At 41.0% G+C, this 24934-nt stretch overlaps 1 protein-coding gene across 4 annotated transcripts; it reads right to left on the minus strand.

Moving 5' to 3' along the window:
• Positions 1-508: 508 nt before the first annotated feature.
• Positions 509-24021, minus strand: IGSF10 (immunoglobulin superfamily member 10). 4 transcript variants are annotated; one of them, XM_075003686.1, is made up of 7 exons: positions 23782-24021; positions 22240-22489; positions 16798-16927; positions 13819-14209; positions 8010-12413; positions 6434-7334; positions 509-2942 (listed from the first exon to the last, which is right to left on the minus strand). In XM_075003686.1, the coding sequence occupies exons 2-7, from the start codon at positions 22473-22475 to the stop codon at positions 1034-1036; spliced, it is 7971 nt and encodes a 2656-aa protein (XP_074859787.1). In that variant the 5' UTR covers positions 22476-22489; positions 23782-24021; the 3' UTR covers positions 509-1033. The 4 variants fall into 4 exon arrangements, with proteins under 4 accessions (XP_074859787.1, XP_074859788.1, XP_074859789.1 ...); XM_075003687.1 differs by lacking the exon at positions 23782-24021 and having other exon boundaries at positions 510-2942; positions 16798-16970; positions 22240-22348; XM_075003688.1 differs by lacking the exons at positions 16798-16927; positions 23782-24021 and having other exon boundaries at positions 510-2942; positions 22415-22421.
• Positions 24022-24934: the final 913 nt, after the last annotated feature.

Consider the following 24934-nt stretch of genomic DNA (forward strand, 5'->3'; position numbering starts at 1 on the left):
TGCATAGGTCCCAAGTCTGAAAGGTGAGGCCCAGCATTCCATGCAAATACACAGATTCTGTAGTGGTGTTAGAGGCTGTGCCTACCTTCACACCTCACTTAGAAAGACGAATCAATTAGTGACTTAAGCATTTGATGTGTGTTTGACACAAGGAGTCTAAAAATCTTCTCTGCTGCAGAATGTCTAAGTGGTCATTTCCAGGTGTAAAGAGGATTTCTCCTGAATTGCAGGAAGCAGGTGCTTGGGAAGACCATTTTCTATTTGATTGAGCCCCCTTCAATCTAAATTCTTATACAAATGTATGTACTTTTTTAAAAAAAAATTGAAGTCTTTAGAAGCTGAGCATGTGGTGAAAATGACATTATACCAACCTCCTGTGTGTTAATAGGCAGGTTGTGGTGTTCTTCTAATTTTTAAACAAAGGTGAATAGGAACCCTACTGTCCATTTAGAAAGCATTATTAAATCATTTTGTATTGTTTCTACTACTCTAGAAAAAGGTCTCCATTGTTAAAGAATAGAATGTCATTATTTGAAATAGCAAAATACTTATTTTCTGTGAAATATTTATAAAAGAAATACAAAATATTCATACATATCAATAAGGCAATTTAAATCACAATAAATTTTTCCTCCATTTTGTTCTTAAATATTTTTGTGTTACATGTGCTATGCTTATCATAGTGATACAAGATGACAATAAGAAACTAATAAGTCTATTCTTTAGTGAAGATTTTTCAGGTACAGTTCTGGAAAGTAATTTTATTTTAATGTTCACTGTTTGTTTGCAAAATGAAAGTGCCTTATGTTTAGTTTTTAATTGATTTGGTCACTGAGTAAATCTATGCTAGTTCACAATGCACATTTTTCCACAAGTCTTTTCCCTTTTGCATATCCAACATTGTACATTGATTATTAAAAATGTATTTGGATTCACCTACATGCTTCATGGTTGCCTTTGATTAAATTTTCTTCCACAAATAAACTCAGTCCAGATGGAGACTTTAACAATTGTTCAGCCTCTATTTCTCATTTCAAACAACCTGAATATATGTTGTTGTGAAATCGCTGCCAAACTGATTCTTAGCTATGCACTTGTACATGCCAGAATCTGAAGATTTAGGATTCTGAATGACTAATGTCCCTTGGGGGTGAAGAAGTTCACTTCTGGATGGTCTGCCTTTACTAGCTGGGGAAAGCACAGAGTGGTCAGGCAGCTCCCATGTGATTTCTGGTTTTGGTATGCCCAGTGCCATACAGTTGAGCTGAACAGCTGCCCCAGCCATAGTGCGTATACTCTGTGGTGGTCTATTTGTAATCCGTGGGGGATAAGCTAATGTCATTACAGGAACAGTTACAGATGACTCTCCAGCAATGTTCTGAGCTTTACACATGTAGTTTCCTCTGTCATGAATGGTTGCTTCTTGGATAACTAAAGTACCATTTTCAAGTAACATGTATTTCCCAGTAATCTGAGGCCGATCTAGCACATACCCATTTGGTAATATCCACTTAATGTGTGGCTTAGGGCTTCCATTAGAGAGACAGTGAAGGGATAATGATTGCCCACTGATACTCTTTATTGGTTCCCTTGAATGAGTGAGAATGATGGGCTTCTGGCCAACGTCCAGGACAATCAGCTTTTCAATGTAGCCCACTTTATTCCTAGCTGCACAGCGATACTTTCCTGCATGATCTCTGGAAGGATTATAGATGATGAGGGTACCATTACTGCTGATATGATACTGGGAAATTCTGTCTCCACTGGAAAGTCGTGTACCATTGGGTAATATCCAGATGATTTCAGGAGGAGGGTTCCCATCCACTGAACAATTTAATATGATGGTTTTCCCAGGTTTTGCTATTATTTTTTCATTGAAAGGATTTCTGAACATTGGTCGTCTTAGCATTTCTAATACCTCTAACTGCACTACCAAGATGCTTTCTCCTCCTTCACTACGTACCACACATATAAAATCTGCTGTGTCTGAAGGTCTTACATTCCTAATTTCAAGAGTTCCATTTTTGTGCACTGTTACTCTGCTCCCATAGTATGGGGCTGTTAGGAAAATATTGTCAGGCATTATCCACATAATTTGAGGGGCAGGTGTCCCTTCTGCCATACAATCTATTTGCTTCTTTGAGTGCCTTATTGCTGTTGCTTTCATGAAAGTTTTGTTTGTATATAAGCCATTTATTAGGGGTGGTTTAGAAACCACATCCAGTTTATATTGTTTTGTGTCATCCCCACCAGCATTACGAGCAACACATACGTACTCCCCAGCATCTAATAGTTTCACTTTGCTGACTGATAGCGAACCATTATGATGCAGTAAATATCTGTCAGTTGAAGCTGAAATCATGTCACTGGAAGGTAGCAACCAAAATATTTTTGGCTTGGGTTCTCCAACAACCTCGCAGTCAAGTACTGCATTATCACCAGCTTTTACTTTAGCATATGTCTTGTAATTTTGCCGTATATGAGGTGCAGTTGTTACAACTGTAATGTGGACCTTCATTTCATCTTTTCCCAGTGTATTTTGGGCATAACAGGTGTAGTCTCCCTCTTCAGCTATTCCAACCTTGTTGAAATACAGCGTTCCATTGTCAAAAAGAATGTATTGCCGAGACCTGTGTCCACTGTCATCAGCTTGCATCACGTTATTAATCATCGTGCCATCTGGCAAACTCCAGGAGATCTCTGGCTCAGGTGACCCAGAGGCTTTGCAGTCCACTTTGAAATCCTTCCCATATGGTACCTCTTTTTTAAAATACTGGTTTTGGTCAATCTTTGCTGGTTTCATTCTCACGCTGACTTTCATCAGTAGCAGGTCATCTCCAATTCTATTTCTTGCTACGCACAAATAGTCACCTGCTTCCTTTTCTGTGACTGCCTCAATAAACAAGGATCCATTAGGATAAACAAGGATTCGACTGCCCATTCTAGAAGAAAAAAAGAATTGTTTAACAGAAAAACACTGAGCTCTGATAAGTGACATAAGGATGCATAGATTCAACTGGATGAATGTGCCATGGGGCCCTTCTTCTTTATCTTAAAATTGTGCCTATCCCGTGCTGTAGGTACATGCACACAACTATAAGGAAAACTATAGATCAATATCAATATTTTTGCCAACTCCATTCCTGTTAGAACTAATTTATCTCATTCGATCACTGAAATCCACCTCAACCTCCCCTATCCCAAGCCTGGGAAACAAATCTTGCTACGTCCCATAAAACTTATCGAACTTGAGCTCTATCAGATCAGCAGGGCAAAAGACAGCCAGAATTTACAGGACAGATCTTCAATCAAAACCAAAAAGCAGCTATCATAGGTCAGAAGGCTGTGAGCAAAGCACCTCAGAGCTCTCCTTTACATGGTCTCCCTCCTGGAGCAGTGTGTATTGACATTTTCCACCAGTATGATGGCTGCTTTATCACCAGAGGGTGAAAACACAACCCGGGATCAGCATGGCATAAAGGGCATCCTGACTGTTGCCTTGTTTCCCTATGGCAACTGCAGCTAGTGGAATGCATAGTATAGCAGTCGCTGTAAGATCCTTAGAGAAAGATGACTGTCTTTTAACTGGTTAAACTGAATTTAGTGACACATTAGTTAGAACATGATGCACCAGATAATCTGGGCCTTGGAGTCTGATTCTTACACCAATGTCATTATAATGACTTCAGTGGGGGATCTTCCAAGTCTCAGTGTTGCAAGTGAGTGGAATTAGGTCTTAAGGAAAGCATTCCTTCTCCTATTTCACTCCTATTTAAACTTTAGGAGGTGGGGTATATACATCTAGGCTTATACATCATTTGTTTTATAGTGAATGTATGAAATAATATTTGTAAAAATTCACAAAATGAACATTAAAGATCAAATATCTGATATTTTGGATACGTAACAGTATTAATCCAATATAATGTAATCAATTTTAAATAGGAAACCATTTATTTACTAACACATTTATTGGATTATCAGTTGTATCTGCAGGAAGAAGGCACAAAGCAAGAGAGATGGGTGAATTCTGACACTTTACAAGTGCATAAGAAAACCTCCATCTACAGTGTGAGAATATGCCTTTTTTAAAAAATTAGGGTTTGCCTTTCTTGTACATTGTATGAAAAGATTTGGTTCCCGCAACCCCTTATCTCATTTCAGCCTTTCAAATTACCAAGTCCGTACCAAAGGAAAAAAAACAGGCTAAATTATAAATGTTTGACACACCAAAATTTAAGGACCACAGCTCAGGTGAACCCAGTAATAACTGTTCCAGGTTTGCAGAGTTTAGAAGCTCTGTAATACTGAGGTACTGTTTCTGTGGAGCTCCTAAACGCTGCAGCATCAAATCTTTTCCATTTTACAGTATCGCCAAAAAGTATGGAAATGAAGAATCTGTGCAGATGACACCTTCCAGAGACGTAGCCTTGCTTAAGTAAACATTGTCGCTCTCAACCAGCCTCTTTTTGGGAAGAGTTCTATAATTATAAAACCTATAATTTTAGAAACTGTTCATATAATCAGAAATCTGGTCAGTTTAGACATTTTGCTTGAGAAATAATTTGAGTATGATGCAGTCTCGGGAGTTACAGGATGAAGATACACCCTCCCTACAACCTCCCCCAAGCACATGCTTTGTCCAGTAAGTAAAGCTAAGAAAACAGGAGAAGATGAGTGAAGAACTGTACTTCTGTGGCACATATGAAGAAAGGTTTACTATGGCTTGTTACCTGAAACTAGCAGCAACTTATGACTCACCCCTACTGTACTGATTTCCAATAACTATAAATGCAAGACTCCACCCACACTTAACCTGGGCACATCCCGTTGTTTCTTCATTGCACCTGCGATATGGGAAACACATAGAGCTCATCCACCATGTTCTTCCCCACTAGCAGCAGAATGGCAAATCTGCTCATTAATAAAATGAATACAAACCAAATAGGCTGTGTATATGAATTTTGTGGACACTGTATTTTATTTAAATCAACTCAGTGCCAGAATATCTGTTTGTCTTGTTAAAAATACTTTAATTGTTGATCTGGGCCTTTTAAACTGCTATTGACCATCTGAAATAATTTTAATGTTAATATTTACCCTGCAATGTAAATACAACACTACATTCATTTCTTCAGTTATTCTTACTGGTTTCAATTAACATGATTGCATAATAAGTTTTTCCCAGTTCCCAAGTAATTGGACTGTAAACTCATGGGATTTTGCTTTTAATACAGTAAATGAGGTTTTATAGGTTTTCCCTGTAGGAATATTTTCAATTTATAAGCAAACAAATGAATACTTCAGTCTCCCTCCAGCAAAATGGCTGGCAACTGGTGTATGAACATACTCAAACTTAACTGGTAATCAATCTTAGTTGCTCTCATTCTATACCTGGCTAGGATGTGAGACTTGCCAGCTCAACCATAAAATACAGAAGTTAAAGGAGCTGTCAAAGCTGCAAGAGTAATCAAGACCCTAGTTTGTATAAATTATGATTTTGTAACTATTTACTATATTCCATTTGATTTTCAGAAAAAAAACCATAGGCACTAGATCCTATTTGTTAATGAACTAGTAAATGGCTTTTTATACTTTTAGCAACTACATTCATTTTAGAATTTTATAATCAAAGTAGTATTTTGTAACATTTAAGCTGTTTCCACTTTTGTACCAATACATTTAGATTTTTTTGTGCAGATAGTGTTTTACATTATTTCCTAATGACTAAGCTCTTTACTTTTATAATAGTTAACTGTTACCAATTAAATATTTATATGATATCCAATTACACTAACTTGAGCAATCGGGTTGCTTGATACTACATTCACAAACTACCCTTGTTGCAGCTAAATTGGCTTCAACAAGCAATTTTAGAAAGCATAATTAAATTATTACCACTATGTACACATGATTTATACTGAGTTCATTGCATTTCTCTGTAGCCATTGTGTTCTGAGATGCCCCTGATTGATGTTAAATCTCTTCCGCAGCACATATGACATGTAAATGCATTAGTAAAATCCTCACACTTACTCCAATGTATATATCCTGTGTCAGCATCAATTTTGTATTAACATACAAATCCTATTCAACTGACAGACATATGAATAAAATGCCCTAAATTCAGCCATTGCATGAATAAATTTCAATTCACGGATTTAGTTAGGCTGCACCTTCTTAAGATAGGGGCTGAATTTGGGCCATTAGTATTACAAATATTATAATATGCCCCCATTTTCTGACACTACAGATGACTTATTTTTGTCACATCCAATTTGGCTTCAGTTAAGTAGTTACGGTTATTCAGGTGTTTTGTTTGGCAAGATCACAACATTGACTAAAAAATTCTTTCAAAGATTTGTTGTCTGCAATGTTATAGTAAGCAGCAGAATGCGAAAATAAGGGCTCAGTCACAAAGAAATATTCTTACCTGTGCCACTGGTCAACAACTGCCTTGGAAGGCAACCTCCAGATTATTCTAGGCTTTGGCTCCCCAGTAGCTGAACAGTTCAGAAGCAATCTGTCCCCAAAATTCAGCTGAGTCATCTTCAGAGATGCAGTTGTTATTTTTGGAATTGTCTCTCTCTGCTCCACTCTGAGATTTACCACCCTCCTCTCTGACCCAGTGGAACTTGTAGCTATGCATTCATAATTCCCACTGTCAGAAGGAGCTATATTTCTTACATGGAGGGTTCCATTTGAGAAAAGGAAGAACTTAGCATTTATGAAGTGCAAAGGCTTCACTACTGTTCCATCAAAAAGGACCCAGTGAATGCTGGGACGAGGGTCACCTTTTGCCGTACAGGGGAGTTTCAAACTTACACCCATAATCCCTGCAATGTGTTGTCTCTTCTCTTCCAAAATAACAGGAGGTGCCACAATCACCTGTAGTCTTACTGTCAGCATATCGGCACCAGCTGGATTGCTAGCCATACATGTGTAAAGCCCTCTGTCATAAACAGTGACTGCCTTGATTATTAAAGTGCCATCTGGTTGCACATATGCTTGCTTGCTTCCTTGAGAAGATTCCGAGACATATGTTTTGTTTGCTAAAATCCATGAAATGGTTGGGATGGGTCTACCTTCAGCTCTACACTTCACAGCCACAGGCTTTCCAGAATGGACAGTAATCACTTTTGATCTGCCTTCTAGGATCCTTGGTGCATATGCCACCACAGACAAAGTGACCAGCAACCGATCTGAGCCATGCTGGTTGGCTGCAATACACAGGTACTGTCCGCGGTCCTGAATGTTCACATTCTGGATGGAGAGGGTACCATTAGCAAATACTTCAAACCTATTGTCACGCTTGATTTTTGATGCATCAGTCCCTAATTAACAAAAAAAAAACCACCAAAATATATTTATATTCCAGAAAGCCTTTATTCATTTACTTTTGCTTTCTATTTAATAGAATACTTGCAAACAAAAAAAGCACACCCATCCAGCTGCCTAGGTTCTATCCTGCACTCATCACCATGGTATGTGAGCGTACTTTATCTCCACCTGTTTTCCCTACAAGAGCTAAAGAACAGCAACAGGAATGAAAAGAAGAATAGTGCCTGTGTTTATGTAAATTGTGAAAGATGTCTTAAGGGACCAACTAAAATCAATAGCACAGGGAATTCCCACTGAAGGGGAAGCAGAACTGCGGAGCACAGGATTTCATTATGGGTGAATTCTTAATAAGCCAGGTCTTCTGTATAAGTCTCACTACAACAATACTATTGTCAGCTTATACTAAACATTGTTAAATACATATTTGCATTTTCTCCTTTCTCTTTTTCCTGAAGGGTCATTTTATAATTATGGTAAGACACTTCAGGACATATGGGCAGTGCAGGGATATTACTACTTTTCAGTTATATGTACTATTCATCGTATTCCTTTATGCATGGTTTTCCCAAGTACTGCATAGCAATATCCTAGCATGGTACACCTGGCATCGCTCTTATTGCTCATGTATAGTAGAGGACAGCATTTTGAATAAGACATATAAAGCTTACCTGATGACACTTTAGTCCAGTGAATTGTGGGAAGGGGATTACCAGTGGCTTCACAAGGGATGAAAGCATCTGAATTAGCCAAGACGGTAAAAGCAGCCAGTTTTCCTCCAACTATTCTAGGCTTTGCCAATCTATTTCTATATAATGAGTCTGGGTTTATGAGATTGTTGTTCATTTCTTGATTACCTGTCTTGTCAGACCAGCTTTTGACAGACTTATCCATGTCCCTTCCCCATGCAGGAGCATATGGAGTGGAGCTTTGTGGGAATTTTAGTAAGGTCAGCATATTAACTGTTAATGTTTTGCCTGTTTCTGAAATGTCAGGAGATGTTTTATGCCAAAACTTGTTTTCCCACTGGGGGGAGAAGGTGTGTGGTGTGTCTGTTATTTGGGACACTAATGAAGTAGGATGCTGTATACTGGGGTTGATCACAGGGGTAGTTACAGCAGGAGATCTGGTACTGAGTTTGGCTCCATCAGGAAATGTTCCCATCTGCTGAATAACTTTCTGTCCTACTGTTTGAGGTGGTCTTGTGCTTACCATTTCAATAGTTTTCTTTTGTTGAACAGACACTGACTCAGATGTTACAAAGGATGTGGCAGGTAATATTGTGATGCTCTTGAAAGGCTTCACAGAAGGTGATGGGGCTGGGATTGCAAGGGCTGTTTTTTCAGTAATGAGAACATCAGGTGGTAGTTTAACAGGCTGAGTGTTCTCAACAGTTGTAATTCTTGTTAATGATTGAGTCATTGCAGGTGATGCTTTAGTTACTTCTTTTGTACTGAGAATCTGGGGCTGAGGCATAGGTGTTATTGGGACAGAATTTGTGTTCTTATACAGAGAATTAGTGGGTATGCAAATGGAGGGCTTAGTTAAAGACTTAGCTGTTGTCAGGATATATAAGCCTGTGTTTTTTGATGAAGCAGTGGTGGTGCTTTGGCTTGTAGTAATAGAGTGTGAAATCATAATCTTCTGAGGCTTCTTCCTCCTTTGCTCTCTTCTTCTTCCAGGTCTGAATGCTTTGATTTTAGTGATTTTAGTTTCAGTGTGGGCAATGGTAGTAGATTTAAATGTTGGCACTGGTTTTGTTGCATTCATGTCTCTGTTTATAACAGTAACAAGATTAGAAATATAGGCTGGAGATGACTGTTGAACAGTTGTAAGAGGAGGGATGGGAGTTAGTTTTTCTGACATACTGTTGTCATGATTGATAGGTTTAGTTAGGGATAACAGATCATCAGTTTGATTCACTTCCACTGAAATAGTTGTTAACTGTAGAGGAGAAATTCTGTCTATGGGTAGTGTTTCAGTAATTTTAGGAAGCATGATGGTTACAGTGGTTGGTGGCACTGTACTTGTTCGTCGTCTGGGTAGCTTCTTCTGAATGCGTGTCTTTCCAAAGAGATGGTGCCAAGGAATTTTTCCTATTAAAACTTTGGAAGAATTTCTAGATTTAGTGGTTGGTGAGATGGTTTTAACATTTGAGGACATCTTGCTATCTGTAGAAGTTATCCCTTCCGTAGATACACTAGGAGTCTGTTCTGCAGTTGTAGGGAGCCTGTCATGAAAAGATGGGATTCTGTAAGCGTATGTTTGCAGTGGTGTATTGGCCTCTTGTTCCCTTTGCTTTCCCTGTGTGCTTTCATGATAGATGGGCATTATTGTGGGAATTGTTTTATCTCCTTCTGTAGTGGGACTGTTTTTCTTTTCAGCCAGGAATGCTGTGGTTTGACTCGTAGGCTGCTGGGATGTCAGTTCTGGTATATCCACTTCCAGAGATGGAGGCACATGTGTTTCTGAGGTAAGCAGTTGAACAGAACTTCTGGTAGGTGTAACAGGATGAGAACACAATAGACATTTTGAGTCCAGCTCTATAGTTGGAGGCAGAGTTGTACTTTCTCTGCTGGATTCTTGTCTCACAAAATTATATCTATGTCCTCTGATAGCTGGAATTCGATCTGGTCTAACAATTCGTCTTCTACCAGGAAATTTCCTTCGTCTTCCATATTGTCGTCTTGACTGTGGTGTATTAGTTGTGACATCTTTAATTATCTGAATCTGTTGATGGGTAGTAAAAGTTGATACTGGTGATAGTTTAGGAGTTATTTCTTGAGAACTGTGAAAATAAATGTGACCAAATTCATAATTTGTCTTGCTGACTGTCATTGCAGATAACAGATTATCTGATTTAGCTGAAGTCTTATCAGTAGACTCAGTAAATATATCAGATTTTTCAAGTGTGTTCTGGGATGTTACAAGGCTGGTGATTTCAAGAACATCTGCTGTTGGTGTTGTAGGGATGATTTTTAAATACTGTCCACTTTGCCCAAAAGATGCCAGTCTGTGTTCAGCCTTGAAGTCTTTAGCTGCACTGTTCACCACACTAGATGATGATAATGTCGGTATAATGGTTAATGATGTTTGATTTAATTCAGAAGTTTCTACTGAGTTTGGTGTTCGGACTGCAGGTTTTAGATCTGTATTTGGCTTTTTGCTCTTCAGTCTTACATACTGTGTAATCCATGGACTAACTGTTGTAGCTATGGTCTTTACTGTGACAGAAGTTTTAGATTTAGTATTACTCAATGTAGCTTCAGGCTCTCCAGTCACAATAGTTGTCAAAACTTTTTTAGTAGTAGGGATAGAAGGTATATGAGATGGCAAAATCAGAAATTCCTCTTCTAGAGGTATACGGTCACCAGATATTTCTTCCTTGTCCCCGAACACCTTATTAGATAGATGGTCTGGTGTAGGTAGTTTTATTGTGATATTTTCTTGCTTTTCTGGCAAAGTGGAATTTTTCTTTGTTTTTTCCAAAATTGCTGTCCAGTGCTGTGGGTCAACTCTCCTAGCTGAGGAAGTGAATTTTCCTCTGTGACCCCTAAATCGTCTGATTATTTTGTCCTGATTGCGTCTGTAAGTCATCTCACTATAGTTATTCTGTTTATTTACAGTCCCTATGGGTTGATTTCTTGATGCATGATCAGTAGGTACTTTACTTGTTACTGAAGTCTTGTCACTGAATGGATACTTATGTTTTGTAACAGCTTGAAGCTCGTCATGACCAGATCCATCTTGCTCTTCATTTTCTTCTGGAACGGTATTTTGTTTTTGTGAAGTGCTCTCATTAGCTTTAACCAGAACTTGGAAAATCAAAAAGTCAATACCATATTGATTGGCTGCTACACATCTAAAATAGCCACGATCGCGTTCCGTCATGGCTTGTATTTTCAGTGTACCATTGTGGAAAACATGTTTGCTTCTTACAGACTGATAAAGAACTGTGTGGTCAGGTAGGATCCAACTAATAGATGCATCTGGGACACCAACAGACTGACATGGAAGGTAGAGTGTGTCACCAATGAAGGCTGAAAGCTGAGGCCCATTAACGTTGTCATGTTCCACATATGGATCAATCACTGTGATCCTAAATGTTAGGACATCGGCATTATTATAATTTGTGCCTATGCAGTGATAAACCCCAGTGTCAAAACTATCAGCTGACTGTAGTGTGAATTTACCACTTTTAGCTATTATGATTCTTCCATCTTCACTAATATACGGTGCTCTAACTTTGCTCCCATCAGCTAGTATCCATTCTATGGTTGGAGTTGGGTCTCCAAATGCCTGGCAGTCCAGTTCCATGGATCCACCCACTAAAATGGAGTGTTCCATTCTTGTTTTATTATCTCTTGAAATTATGGCCCAGCTGTGTTTCACGTGTTTTTCATCAGCACTGGGCAAGACAATTTGAGCATCAGTTACATATTGAATATGTAGTGTGCTAAGTGTGGTTGATGTCCTATCTAATTTTAATGCCACCTGGCCTTGGAGCAGCCAAGAAGGTTCAGCTCTCACTTCACACTCTACATTGGTAAAAACTTCAGATTCAGAGTACACCTGTTTGTACTTGTAACTGATGTAAGGCACTTTGGTCTGTAAAACATTCCTCTCAAGTTTCAGGGGAGAATCACCGTACAGGGCCAGTATGCTCCATAGCTGTTGAATGTGTTCATAATCAATGCTACAGACCAGAAACGTTGAAAATGATACTTTGAGTACTCTATCATCACCATCTTCATCAAACGAGATTGGGGACATTTTTGTGGGTTTTTGAACATTGCAAACCAATTTAGCTTGATTTCCTGATTGGTCTGACATATTCAAGATCATGGTTCCAATGGGAGCAATAAAATCTTTGGGAGAGATGGAAATGAAGTCCCCATCATCTGGCACACTGATGTTTTTAAATTTCAGGGAGGGATCTATAGTTGGCCTACGACAGGTTAATGCTGCAGATGAAATGTTAAGTAAATGTTTGCCTTTAAAATGCCTTGGATTAGCACAAACTGGACATTGCTGGGCACGAGAAGAACTTCTGTCTTTCTTGCACTTTATAATATCTGGGGGAAGAAAAAATAATGTAACTTTAAGTGATACTAGTTCCAGTACCAAAACAACTTGTATTTTCCTGAAAGCTCTTTGCTTGAATAAAGAGCTATAAGACACTGAAAACAGAATCTTAAAATAAGCTTGGTGATCACTTGAATGGTTTCTTATGCCATTAGTGAAAACTTCAGCATGATTATCTTTGCTATCACAGCTAATTAGCAAGCCACAGCCTTGCCTTGGAAAACACATAGCTCTAGCAAGAACTGTAGGAGGCACTATAGTGTGCCCACATCCTGTTTGGGGGACAAAAAGAAGCAGCTCTCTTCTCCACGCCTTCCCTGAGATCTGACACAATGTAGTCCTTGTTAATTGAGGCTAACCATTGTGAGACAATTATTACTTTCCTTAAGTACAGCAAAGGCAAGTTCCCCTCCAAAAATAACATCAAACAAGAAACCAAAGGGACTTATCCAAGGCTGCCTTTCTTCTCCATTAGCCACAAGACAATCCTTCTGTTTTCCTTCACACTTCCCAAAAAAATCACTTCACACGTCTTATAGTAGTGCTCCAATAATCATATTGCAAAATACACAGAAAATTACATAATTCAATATTATATTAATGCATCTCTCTATCCATACTTCATATAAAATGTACTTCAGTCCAGCCTTAAAAGAAAACTCTTACAGAGAAAAGATCATTAATTTTTCTTTAACGTTCTCACCTATAGACAAAGAAGATAAATCATTCTTGAACATTCAACTTTGGGTACTGAGACAACTGAGCTTTGAAATGTATTGGGACCACTAATCTCAATTCATCTAGGCCACTAGACAACTTTCAGATATTCCCTCTTTGCATGCATGTGTGCCTTGCTAATCAACAATAACAGAAATAAAATAAAATAAAAGAATGGTAGTTTAAGGGAATAAAATACCATGTGGGCATGGAATGATAAGGAATAACATTTTTAAATAGCTGGCAAGGAGGTCACAAAAGATCAACAGAAAAAGGCACGGAATAAAATGTTACACTTTTAAAAGTGTTAGAAAAGTAATGACCAATCTCTTAGGCACCAGTCATTTAATTACTAATTTGCAAAAAAAAAAAAAAAAAAAAAAAGTACTATAATGCCTCTATCCAGACATTATTCACTGGTGATCATAATACTGTGTGATTAAATAGTGCAGATCAATGCAGAATCTGAAAGCATTTTCAAAATTGGTAGTTAGTGTCTCCACTTTAATGGTGATTTACTGAGGTTAGGGTCACACTTTAAATCAGTCACAGTTAGAAACAGAACACAGTAGTTGTAGCTACTAGACAATTATGCTTCCCTTGTAAACACCTCAAGAGAAGTCACTAATCTAGTAAAAAAGGTATAAGCAAACAGAAATCTTTTAGCTAAAACTATACCTGGCCATTGTTCTGCCCAGTCTACAAACCATTGTAGATCACAATCACAGGACCAGGGGTTTCCATGAAGGTATATGCTCTCTAGTTCAGGTAGGTAGGAAAACATCTCTTGTGGTAGTGAAGTTAAGAAGTTGTCAGACAAGTATATATGCTTTATGGATGATGTTTTAAATATCTGGATGTAGCACAAGGTGGTAAAAGTGTCTGGATGAAGCTGTTTAAGTATATTTCCTTCCAAGTGCACTAGCCTCAGGGATGTGAGCCCATAGAAAACTTCTGGGTGTATAAATTCAATTTGGTTATGGTCCATGTGCAACCGTACCAAGCTCTTGAGGCCATGGAAAGTGTCCTTCTGAAGTATTCTGACTTTATTGTAGCTCATTTTTAAGACCTATTGGTGGGAAAAAAATAGTGATTAAAAAGTATAATAAAAAGCTATATTATCATGGTATTGTTAGAAGAATTCTAGCCAGCTTTGCATTATTGCTCTCTTAGGTAAACCTATCTAGTTAAAAGAGTGATAGGCACTATGGGAAAAACCCACAGATAAAATCATTTTTATAAACATATTCTGATCAGACATGACCTCAAAGATATATTGGCCTGCTAAAAAGAAGGTATGTATACACTTTACTCCAACCATTGGTCCCAATGAAACTGCTTTTGTGAAGAAGGTAAGCAGGGTTTGACCATAAAGTGAGTGCATATATATATTTTTTCCTTCATTTACTACTACAGTGCCAATTTGAATATCACAGAACAAGCTGGATTCTATTTTAGTTGACAATTGAAAAGAATTGTTAACTCACTCCCAATTGAAGGATCTTTTTATGAGAGATACAGTGCTAGCCAAAAGCTCATTTTTTTTCAATGGCACTTTGTTTGCAGACTGCCAGTTGTAAAATGAGCAAATTTGGCAAAAGATCATTATAAATATGAAATGCTAATGCCATTTTTGCGTAGTTTTTCAAGTTGGAATCATAGTTTATATCCTTTAGAACTTTCTAATCCTCAAAAAACTGATGTCTTTATGAATTACTGAATGTTGCACATTAGCAAATAAACAATACAAAAAAGCAACTATAATGCACATAATCTACTTCATTGAAGTATTTGCCAAATATAATTGTTGTAATTATTTACAGTCATACTTTGTGGTCTTCTACTTAATAGCAGCTGTGGATTAACATTTCAGTTGAGAAACTTTTGGCCTTGTCCACATGTAGACCCATCCAGAAATAGCTCTTCCTGAATAATTCCATATGTAGACACACTTATTCCAAAACAAGTGTGTTTTTCTGGAATAAAGCTGTCCACACAAGAAGTTATTCAAAAACAGTTGTTCCTAACTTCATGTGCAGACAGGTCCTTATGCTACTTAACTGCTAAAGGACTCTTGGAAAAACAAACCAATATTCTCTATTGTATCTTCCAGGCTATTCCATGAAATGCAAAATGCTCTGAAGTCTACCTATTGGTGCTATCCCTGGTGAAATATGCATTTACACAGCCAGAGATACTGCAGCAATTATCCTACTTGGCTTTTCACCTATCAGAGGGGTAGTCATGTTAGTCTATATCCACAAAAATAACTAAAGTCCTGTGGCACCTTACAGACTAGCAGATTTATTGGAGCATAAGCTTATGTGGGCAAAGACCTACTTCGTCAGATGCATCTGACAAAGTGGGTGTTTGCCCACGAAAGCTTATGCTCCAATAAATCTGCTAGGCTGTAAGGTGCCACAGGACTTCTGGCATCTCATCTGACAGTCTATAATTTGAAATTAATGTGTGAGTTGTGCAGAGTTGATCTGAACATAAGTACAGGTTGCACCTCCCAAAACCAGCATTCTCTGGTCCAGCAACATTGCTCCTGAACTGAACAGCCCGGATAGGAGGGCAAGCCAGAGCCAGCATCCCCCTGCCAGCACTACAGGGGAGTGGGGGAGAGGCACAGCCATGGCCAGAGGAGCCGGTGTTCTGTGGCAGCCTCACAGGGTGGAGAGGGGGGCAGCTGGTGCTGGCGGTACCCCACTTACCCCCTGGCAGTGGGTGCTGGAGTCTGGCCATCCCCTGCAAATACCCAGGTGGCAAGGGAGATGCAGGGTGCTTGGGGATCAATGCAGGGGACCTCCCCGGTGCGGCAAGTCTCTTGGTCAGAACCGGTCAGGTCCCAACACCCTGGACCAGGGAGATGCAACCTGTATATTTAATCTTTTAATATTTTTGAGTGATGCAATGCACTAGCTGCTCCAATGGCAGAACGGCTTCATAAAAATAACAAAGTAATTGTTATATATGACCTTCCTATAACCATATTCTAAAATATCCCTGCAGAAGCACGCTTGGTTCTGTGTCAATGATGGGATTTGCAAATTAATGAATACCCACTGTCACATGTTTAATAATGTTTTATTTTCAATAAGAAATAAAGAACCAAATGCTATAAACCTGTCTCATTCACTATTATAACTCCACGGAAATGCAATGGCCATTAGAATTAGGATGTAGCTTTTTTTTTTGTTGGAGAATTTCTTGGCTGAAGTAAGCCAAAGCTGCAAGGCCAAGGCAGAACATGCTGGCAGGAGGAAGAAAACCTTGATGGAATACAGTCCCTTTAAAAATGTATTTATATAGTCCATCAAAGTAACAAAAGATAACTTTTCTACCAAAAATGTAGTAAAAGGAGCTTTGCAGCAAAACTCCCCCTTTTGTCTTGGTGGATGTAAATAAAAATTGTCAGTGCTATATATACTAGTTAGGACAGTCCTGGCAGATACCGACCACTCTGCTTGGCTTGGTATCTGAATGCCTAGCTAGGGGAAAGAAAAATTTTGCCTCTAGGTACAGTATTGCAAAATTAAGTGTACTGGGAGGGAGACAAGCATGACTCTGGGTTTGCTGCTACATACTTGTAACCCTTCTGATATCTCAGCAGCAAAACTAAGATGGGAGCCATCTTCCAGTTTCAGTTCTTACCTGTAATGAATTTAAATCAGTGAACGTCTTGTTAGGGATTGTATGGATCTCATTGCTGTGCAACATCAACAACTCCAATTTCTCCAGGCCAGAAAAATCTGTTTGGGTCAGTTTAACCAAGCTGTTGTAACTGTAACAAACATTTCATTCCAGATCTGGGTTTAGTCAGTCAGCTAAAGTTCAAAAGTAAAAAACAAAATAAAACTTTCTTTTGCAAATACATAACAAGTAGATTTTAGTTCTCATTTGATGAGGCAAATTCTAAATGCGTTTTTTTTCATCTTAACTTGTAAAAATGCTATGATTTTTGCTAGTTTGGCACAGATTGGTTCAAATGTCTTTAGGTAGATGTGGAAAATGTCTTCGGTAGATGGCTGCAAGAACATAAGAAGGAAATTGCAGTTTTTGTACTCTGGAGCAGAAGAAAAAAAGGACCTTCAGTGCTAGCACATCGCTGCAAAAATGCTTGGAATCATTATGATTTTTTTAAATAAATGTTCATGGCTGGTGAAAGGTGGGATCACCTGGAGTATTTTCCACAAAATACAACTTCTCCACATTGTCCCATCAAAGCACCTTAAAAGTATATAGTCATAAGATTGTTTACTCTCCATGCCAGTTCAGTCATTGCATTGCTCTATGTTGGCACTGTCAGCAAGAACAAGTTAATAGATTCAAAAGCAGAAAGAATGGTTATGATAATCTTCTTTGACTAGGCCATAGAACTCCCTCAAAATAATTCCTATTGAAACTAGAACTTATTTTTTTTTTAAAAATCCTATCTTGATTTTAAAATTGCCAGATATAAAGAATCCAATATAAGCACCGGTAAACTGTTGCAATGGTTAATTAGTCTCACTGTTTAAAATGTGTGCTATGTTTTCTAATTTCATTTGTCTAGCTTCAACTTCAAGGCATTAGATTTAGTTATATCTCTGTCTCCTAAATTGAAGAACCTGTTTAATTCACTTATGTTCCCTTTGGAGATGTTTATGGACTGTGATCAAATCACCCCTTAACCTTCTCTTAGTTAAGCTAAACAGATTCAAGGAAGTCTATCACCATAAGGCATGTATTCTAATCCTTTCATTGTATTGATGAGACTCTTCAGTATTCACTATGATCAGGAATATCATGATGTAGATGCCTCTCCACCACAGCCCAGAGACAGAATTGCAGCTTATTTTTCACGGGCTAAACAGTCACCAAGCAATGGTGGAAGTTGTTTTTAATAATTATTTATATTACAGCACAAAAGGTTCCTGTCAGGATTCCTGTTGTGCTAGAACTTGATAGTTATGGGCTTGACATCATACCCACTTAAGTTCATGGAAATGTTCTTGTTGATTTCAGTGGGCATTAGATGAAGCCCTGTCAACCCTGGCAGGACTTGAAATTAGGGATGCAAAATCCCGTTTAAGTGGTGAACTGATTGCTGCTTCTGCCTGGCTGAAACACCCCCTGCCTGCTGTGGATGGGGGCTACTCCAGCCATTCTGGAGCGCCCACAGTCACAGCAGTGCTACACACAGGGACACTCCGGCCATTCCAGAACAGCCCCTTTCCCTGGTGCACTGTGAGTGGGGGCACTCCAGCCCAGCCAGAGCAGCCTGTGTCTGCAGCAGAGGGACCACTCCAGTCCAGACCACAGATGGGGCTACTATGGCATGGCTCCCACTGCTGGCAGCTTTTTTACACTGGCGCTTTACAACACTGTGGCTTCATCTATGGTAGAAAGTTAAGTCAAACTTAGCTGTCTTAGGTCAATTTTCTAAGCAATCAGTCCACACTAGAGGATCTGTTCCACTGACTTTAAGGGTTCCTAAGGTCAACGTTTGTACTCCTGCTTTTCCCAAGGAGTAATGCCAAAAATCAACCTTGCATGGTTGACTGTAAGGTAGTACAGATGGAATGATATGAAATTCTATGATGTTGGCCTCCTCAAGGTGTCCCACAGTGCCTCAGTGTGCCCACTGTGGCCACCATTTTCAGCTCCACTGTTCTCCAGGTGTGCAGGAAATGGCCAGGGAATGTTTGAATTTCATTTCCTGTTTGACTAGTATGACAAGTGGAGCAGGCAGCACACCTTGGCAGCATATCTGGACATGAATTCCCAGAGTCACAGATGAGCCACAGCCTGGAGTATGCAGGAAATCCAGGACCTCATTGCTGGGTGGGGGGCGGGGTGGGAAATGAAGCTGTACAGGCAGAACTGTGAAAGAGCAAAAGAAATGCAGACATCTATGCCAAGATCTCACAGGACATGACAGAAAAATGATACACCAGAGAGGCTCAGCAGTCCCATGTGAAAATAAAGGAGCTCAGGCAGGTGTGCCATAAAACAAAGGACACAAACAGACACTGCCACAAACATGCCACTTCTATGATCAGCTACATGGAATGCTGGGGAGGGGGAGGAAATTCAACCACTGTCCCAAAACAGTCAGTGGATACCTCCCAAGAGATTTTTCAGGTAGCCTCTGGCAACGGAACATGGAGGATGAGGAAGAGGAGGACACCAGCTATGGGCAGTAGATGAATGGAGCACCTGATCTCACTGACAGCCAATAAACGTACTCCCCAATATTTGCAACAAAACATAAGTGAAGGCCAGTGTGCTCAACAGCAGGCTAGTTGACCACCGCTTCCCCCCGCACCAGCTGTTAGACTGGCACGGATCCAAAGGAGGAAAAAAATGCAGAAAGATATATTTGTAAAGCACATGCAATCTGTCTGCATGGATGGGAGGAAACATCGGGAGGACAGGAGAATGCTAAGAGATTGTGAAGTCCAGACCAAGGAGGAGATGTTGAAGCTGGGAATACAACAAACAGCATTCCTGAGGTGCCTAGTACAGGAGCACAGAGCCCCACTGCAGCCCAGGATGAACCACATGCCCTCCTCACCATGCTTCATACCCTCCCCACAATCAGCACCCCAGAATGTGTGGGAGTCAGGGGCAGCCTTTCATTATACTTCCAGGGATGCTTCTCAGAGAATGACATTCCCCCTCTTGTGACGGCAAAATGCCTCTTGCCCTTACTTACCCACCTCCAAAGCACCTGTCATGAATACCTTTACTGTGTCCTGAATAAAAAACAATTAAAAGCTCATAAAAACTGTGTCTTTATTGCTGGTGTTGTATGGTGGTAGTGGTGGTGGTGGGGAGCTTACAGAATTTAAAGGCTAGCACATATCATTTGGGGGCACCTCTGTAAGAGCAACAGACATAACTATTGTGTCACCATCTAGTCATTCATAATTTTGTTTTTTAAAAGCCTCCCTGACTAGGACTGCGCCTCACTGTGCTCTCCTTATTGCCCTGGTGTCTGGCTGTTCATAGTTAATAACCATGTGATCCACCTTGGCCTTCAAGTCTGGCCTGAATTTTTCCCCTTACTCTCATGTAAGTTATGGAGCACCCAGCAGGGTGCCACCATGAAGGGAATGTTGCTTTTGTTGAAGTCTAACCAAGTCAGGAGGTACCTGAACCTGGCTTTTAAATGGGCAAAGGCACATTCTACCACCATTCTGCACTTGCTCAGTCTGTAGTTGCACTGTTCCTTATTATAGAACAGGCTGCCTTTGTATGGCTCCATGAGCCAATGGAGCAAGGGATAAGCTGAATCTCCCAGAATCACTATTGGCACCTCCATGTTTCCAACGGCAATTTTCTGGTCGGGGAAGATAGTTCCATTCTGCAGCTTTCTGTACAGATCAGCATTCCTAAAGATGCACGTGTCACACACTTCTCCCAAACATCCCACATCAGTGGAATGACCCTTGTGATCCGCCAATGCTGGCAACACCATACAGAAGTATCCCTTGTGATTTATGTACTCTGTGGCAAGGTGATCTGGTGCCAAGATAGGATGTGCTGTCCATCTCTTGCCCTGCTGTAGTTAGGGAACTCTGTCATGCCAAAACCATCCACTATGTCCTGCGCATTCCCCAGAGTTAACATATTTTGTAGCGGAAGGGTATTGATTGTCTTGGCTACCTAGATGACAGCAGCCCCCAATGGCAGATTTGCCTACTCCAAATTGATTGCTAACTGACCAGTAGCTGTCTGACATTGAAAGCTTGCACAGATCTATTGCCTCTTGCTTCTGAATTGCATAGCAGATCTCATTTTGGTATGGCAATGCACAGGGGAGGGGAAAGTAATTTGCAAAGTTGAATGAAAATGACCTTACACATGCAGAAGTTTTATAGCCACTGCTGAACATCCCATACCTACAGAACAATGCGGTCCCACCAGACTGAGCTTGTTTCACAGCACCAGAACTGGCACTCCTCTGTGTACAAAGCACTGAATGCAGCCAGCATCTCCCCATTCCTCCTCCCGAGTGTTTCACATTTGTGTATGTTCACATCCTCCTCAGAGTCTTCGTTGCTCTGATGGCTGCTTTGGCTCTGCACATACTGCAGCACAGTGCATGAGGTGCTCATAATACTTGCCCCAGTAGTTTGAAGGTGGACAGGTTCCATGCCAGCCTTGCAATGGCACCTGCATGGATACCCAGTGAAAAGAAGACGCAGATACACTTTTTGCCATGGCTTTCAAAATGGAGTGGAAAGAGGTTAAGTGTACAATGGGAGGCTGACAAGACACACTGAGAACCACCTGCTTAACTTTTATGCCCATCACACACTGGGAGGTTAACTCAAAGCAGGAACTGTGGACAGGTACCCATAATGCACTGCTGACAAAGTCTTAGCTGCCAACCTTAAGGGGTTGACTTAAAGTGCCAGTGTGGACATGTACCCTCAACTTTACAAAATGGGGTGTTAAAAAAATCAAACTTATCAAATTTGACCTATTTTCCTGGTAAGGGCATACCCTTAAACTTGCTACACTTGAAGTGTGTGTTTTTCACACTCAAGTGAAAAAGTTACAGCACAGTAACTTGTCAGTGTTCAATTTTATAGCCTCAGAGGTTTGGGTAAGTGTAAAAAATGAATCCTACACTCCAAAGTGTTGGAGATTCTTCCATCCCATGATATTTCATTAACATGATAAGGTAAAAGTAATGGAGAAAATCAAATCTCTGTTATGGAAAAATGAAAGTGGGTGAAAATGATACAAATCAGAAAACTGGTTTTTATGAAATTAATCTCTTAATGAGGAAAAAACTATACATAGGGTTTCTGGTGCTTATTTTTGTGGTTAAGTGGAAAAAATGTTTTCAATCCTTTTTTAAAAATTATATTCCTTAAATTATGTAACTGGCCAGCTAGCAACTGAAACCATCAGCTCCCAATCAGTGTGGGAGAACATTAGGTTTTACCAGCTGTCATTGTAATGAACTCAAAATACTGCAAAACAATAAATTTTAAAGACATTTGGGGTTTTTAAAATCAATTGTAACCCATACTCAACAACTCTAATTCTACGAAAATTAACTGCACCACATAAACAAACTGCAGATGTTAAACATACCCTAAGTTGATGCGCTCCACATTTTGGGAGATGTGCGGTGGGATGGCTGTGAGGTACCGGAATGTACAGTGTACTTCCGTGGGGATGTAGCAGGCACAGAGTCTGGGGCAGGCACTACTGCTGGGAAGAGCAGCCAGGCAGAAACTGAAGAGAAACTCCAGCAAGCGGGGTTTACCTCTGTCTTTTACTTTCATCCTGTGTGTTAATCCTACAAAAACATCCCTCACAGCAAGCATGAACAAATGCAACCCTATAAACAAAAGAAAAGACATGCTGTCATACTGTGACAAAAAAGCATCCAATATTTTAGAGCTAGGTTTTTGTACAACTGTTCTAGAAAGGTTTGAAAACTGTAGGGTTTTCCTCACTGCTCAGATCTGTACAATAACTTGATGTCTTTATCATTTAATAAATCCTGCACAGTTTTTAATGAAAAGTACCAAGCATGTTGTTGCACACAGGTATAGTGGTGGTAGTAATAATAATAAATTTCACACCCCAATGAGACTATTGATTCAAATATATGGTTTTAGTTATTTACAACATCTATAAATCTGCTTATAAACTCGTTCTTGCCACAGAACACATCAGCTCTTTTCTTGCCAAATAATTATTCCAAACAAAATTAACACATTTCAAAAAAGCTTGAGCTAGTTTAAAAATAAGGCTGTAAAAGCACAACAGATGTCACTCAAATTTAACCCTGTTCTTTCTATTTTTTAGACTACATCGAACCAATGAATTCCCCCCTCCAATACTCAGCTTCTGCTTAGGTTATAGGTTGGCACAAGGTTCCACATCAGAGATAGCTGTTCACCAGGAATATCTATCATCTTCCAGAATTTGGTACTTAAGTCTAGCACTACAAGCTTATAGGGATCTAAACCTTTCTTTGACTGAGCTGCAATTGTTAACACAGCCCTAACTACAGCCAAGTTCAGGAGAAGAGTCTACTGACTTCTTTTGAAGTTTGAATTTTTTATTGTTTAAAAATCTGTGCCATAAGCCTGTGAAGTGCTAAGCCCCTTCAGCGCTCCCTGAACTCAATTTACTCAGCAACTGTCTAGATGAAAATCCAAGGGATTCTGCGAGTTTAGAGAATCAACAGGTCAAATGTTGTCTCCCCAGTTAGTCTGTATGTTCACAAAGCAAAAAAGCAGTCCTGTAGCACTTTAAGGACTATCAGTATAATTTATTAGGTGGTGAGCTTTCCTGGGACAAACCCACTTCTTCCGAGCAGGCCTTTTTCGTTTTGTTAGGTCCGATGTCCTTCCTCTGATGGGAGTTCATGGAATTAGCACAACTGATTCCTTCTCAGGTGAATAGAAGCAAAATCTGGTGGCATTGCTGCCTTTTCACAGCCTTTTAGAAATGATGAAGTGCAAATCTCTGCCTCTTGTGCGTTCAGAGACTCTAGTCTTGGATCCTGTGCTGCGCTGTCAGCCTTGCCTGAAACGTACATTACCTGGGCGAAGAGCAAAGGTGAGAGCAGACAGAACCCGCCCCCCCCAGCCCCCTCGAAAGAGCCCTAAGAGGCCATACCTGAGACTCAACGCGGGAAGGGGCAGATTCTTCCCTGCGCCAGTGCCGCTCTCTGGCCCATGGAGCCCGCTGGGCAATGCCGGGACATGCACAACGTGCTGCGGGAGTCCCGCCCGCGCGGCGAGGAGCCCAACCCCAGCACTGAGCACCAGGCGGGAGTTACCTTCCCCCCGCAGCGAATCGCCCGCCGCCGCCGAGCCTGTCCTGCTGCATGGCGCGAGCGCCCCTCCGCCAGACGGCCTAGGGGCCGCCCCCAGCGCCCCGCCCCCGCCGGCCCGGCCCGCTCCCCTGGCTGCAGACTGAGGTGAGAGAGGGGCTCCCGCGCCCGCTCGCAGCCGGTCTCCAGCGCCCGTAGCCCCGCCCCGGCCCTTCCGCACGCTGCTTCGGGGGAGCGCGGCCGGCTTGGCCAGCAGGCAGGCAGGCGGCCGTGGCCAAACCCCTGCGCTGCGGGACCCGAGTCTCAGCAGCGCCTCCTACAGGCGCCCGCCGCCCGTCGTGCGCATCGTCTTGTCTGCCCCCTCCTCACCCTGGGCACAGCGCCCGCCTGCCCCCGGCCCCACCCTGCTTCTTCCCCTGTGCGCCTTGCTCCACCCCATCCATTCCTGGGCTCTGCCCCCTGCACCCTCTGGCCCCCAGCATACTCATTGCCCCAGGCCCTCTGGCCCCCTCTCCTCACACGCTGTGCATTGGTGCTGGGCACATCCTCTCTGCACCCTGCTCTCCCCACCTTGCTCACTACCCCTCTGTGCCCCCTGCCTCGCCTCCCCCCTGCTCATTATTCCTGGGCCCAGCCCCTCTGCAGCCCTTCTCCCACTGTGTGCATTGCTGCAAGACTTGGCCCCTCTGCATCTCCCCCTTCCTGCCTCTACTGTGCACATTGACCCAGGCCTAATGCCCCTTTTCTTCATGCCAGGCTCATTGCCCCTGTGCTCAGCCTTTCTGCCACTGCTCCCACCTTACTCATTGCCTGGCCTGGGGCACAGCCCCTTTGCAGCCACCTCATGCTAATTCTCCATACCACACTGCATGTTTTCTTCCTTGTCCTTCCTCCTCCTCCTCAAGCACCTATGTGCCCAGAGTGCCTCCAGTCCCGCCTCCTTTGTGCACTGATGGGAGAAGACAGTGGAGCACTGTGGTTCTGCGTACTTGTGTC

This window comes from Carettochelys insculpta, chromosome 10, assembly GCF_033958435.1.
Source record: "Carettochelys insculpta isolate YL-2023 chromosome 10, ASM3395843v1, whole genome shotgun sequence".
In the NCBI taxonomy this organism is placed as follows: Eukaryota; Metazoa; Chordata; order Testudines; family Carettochelyidae; genus Carettochelys; species Carettochelys insculpta.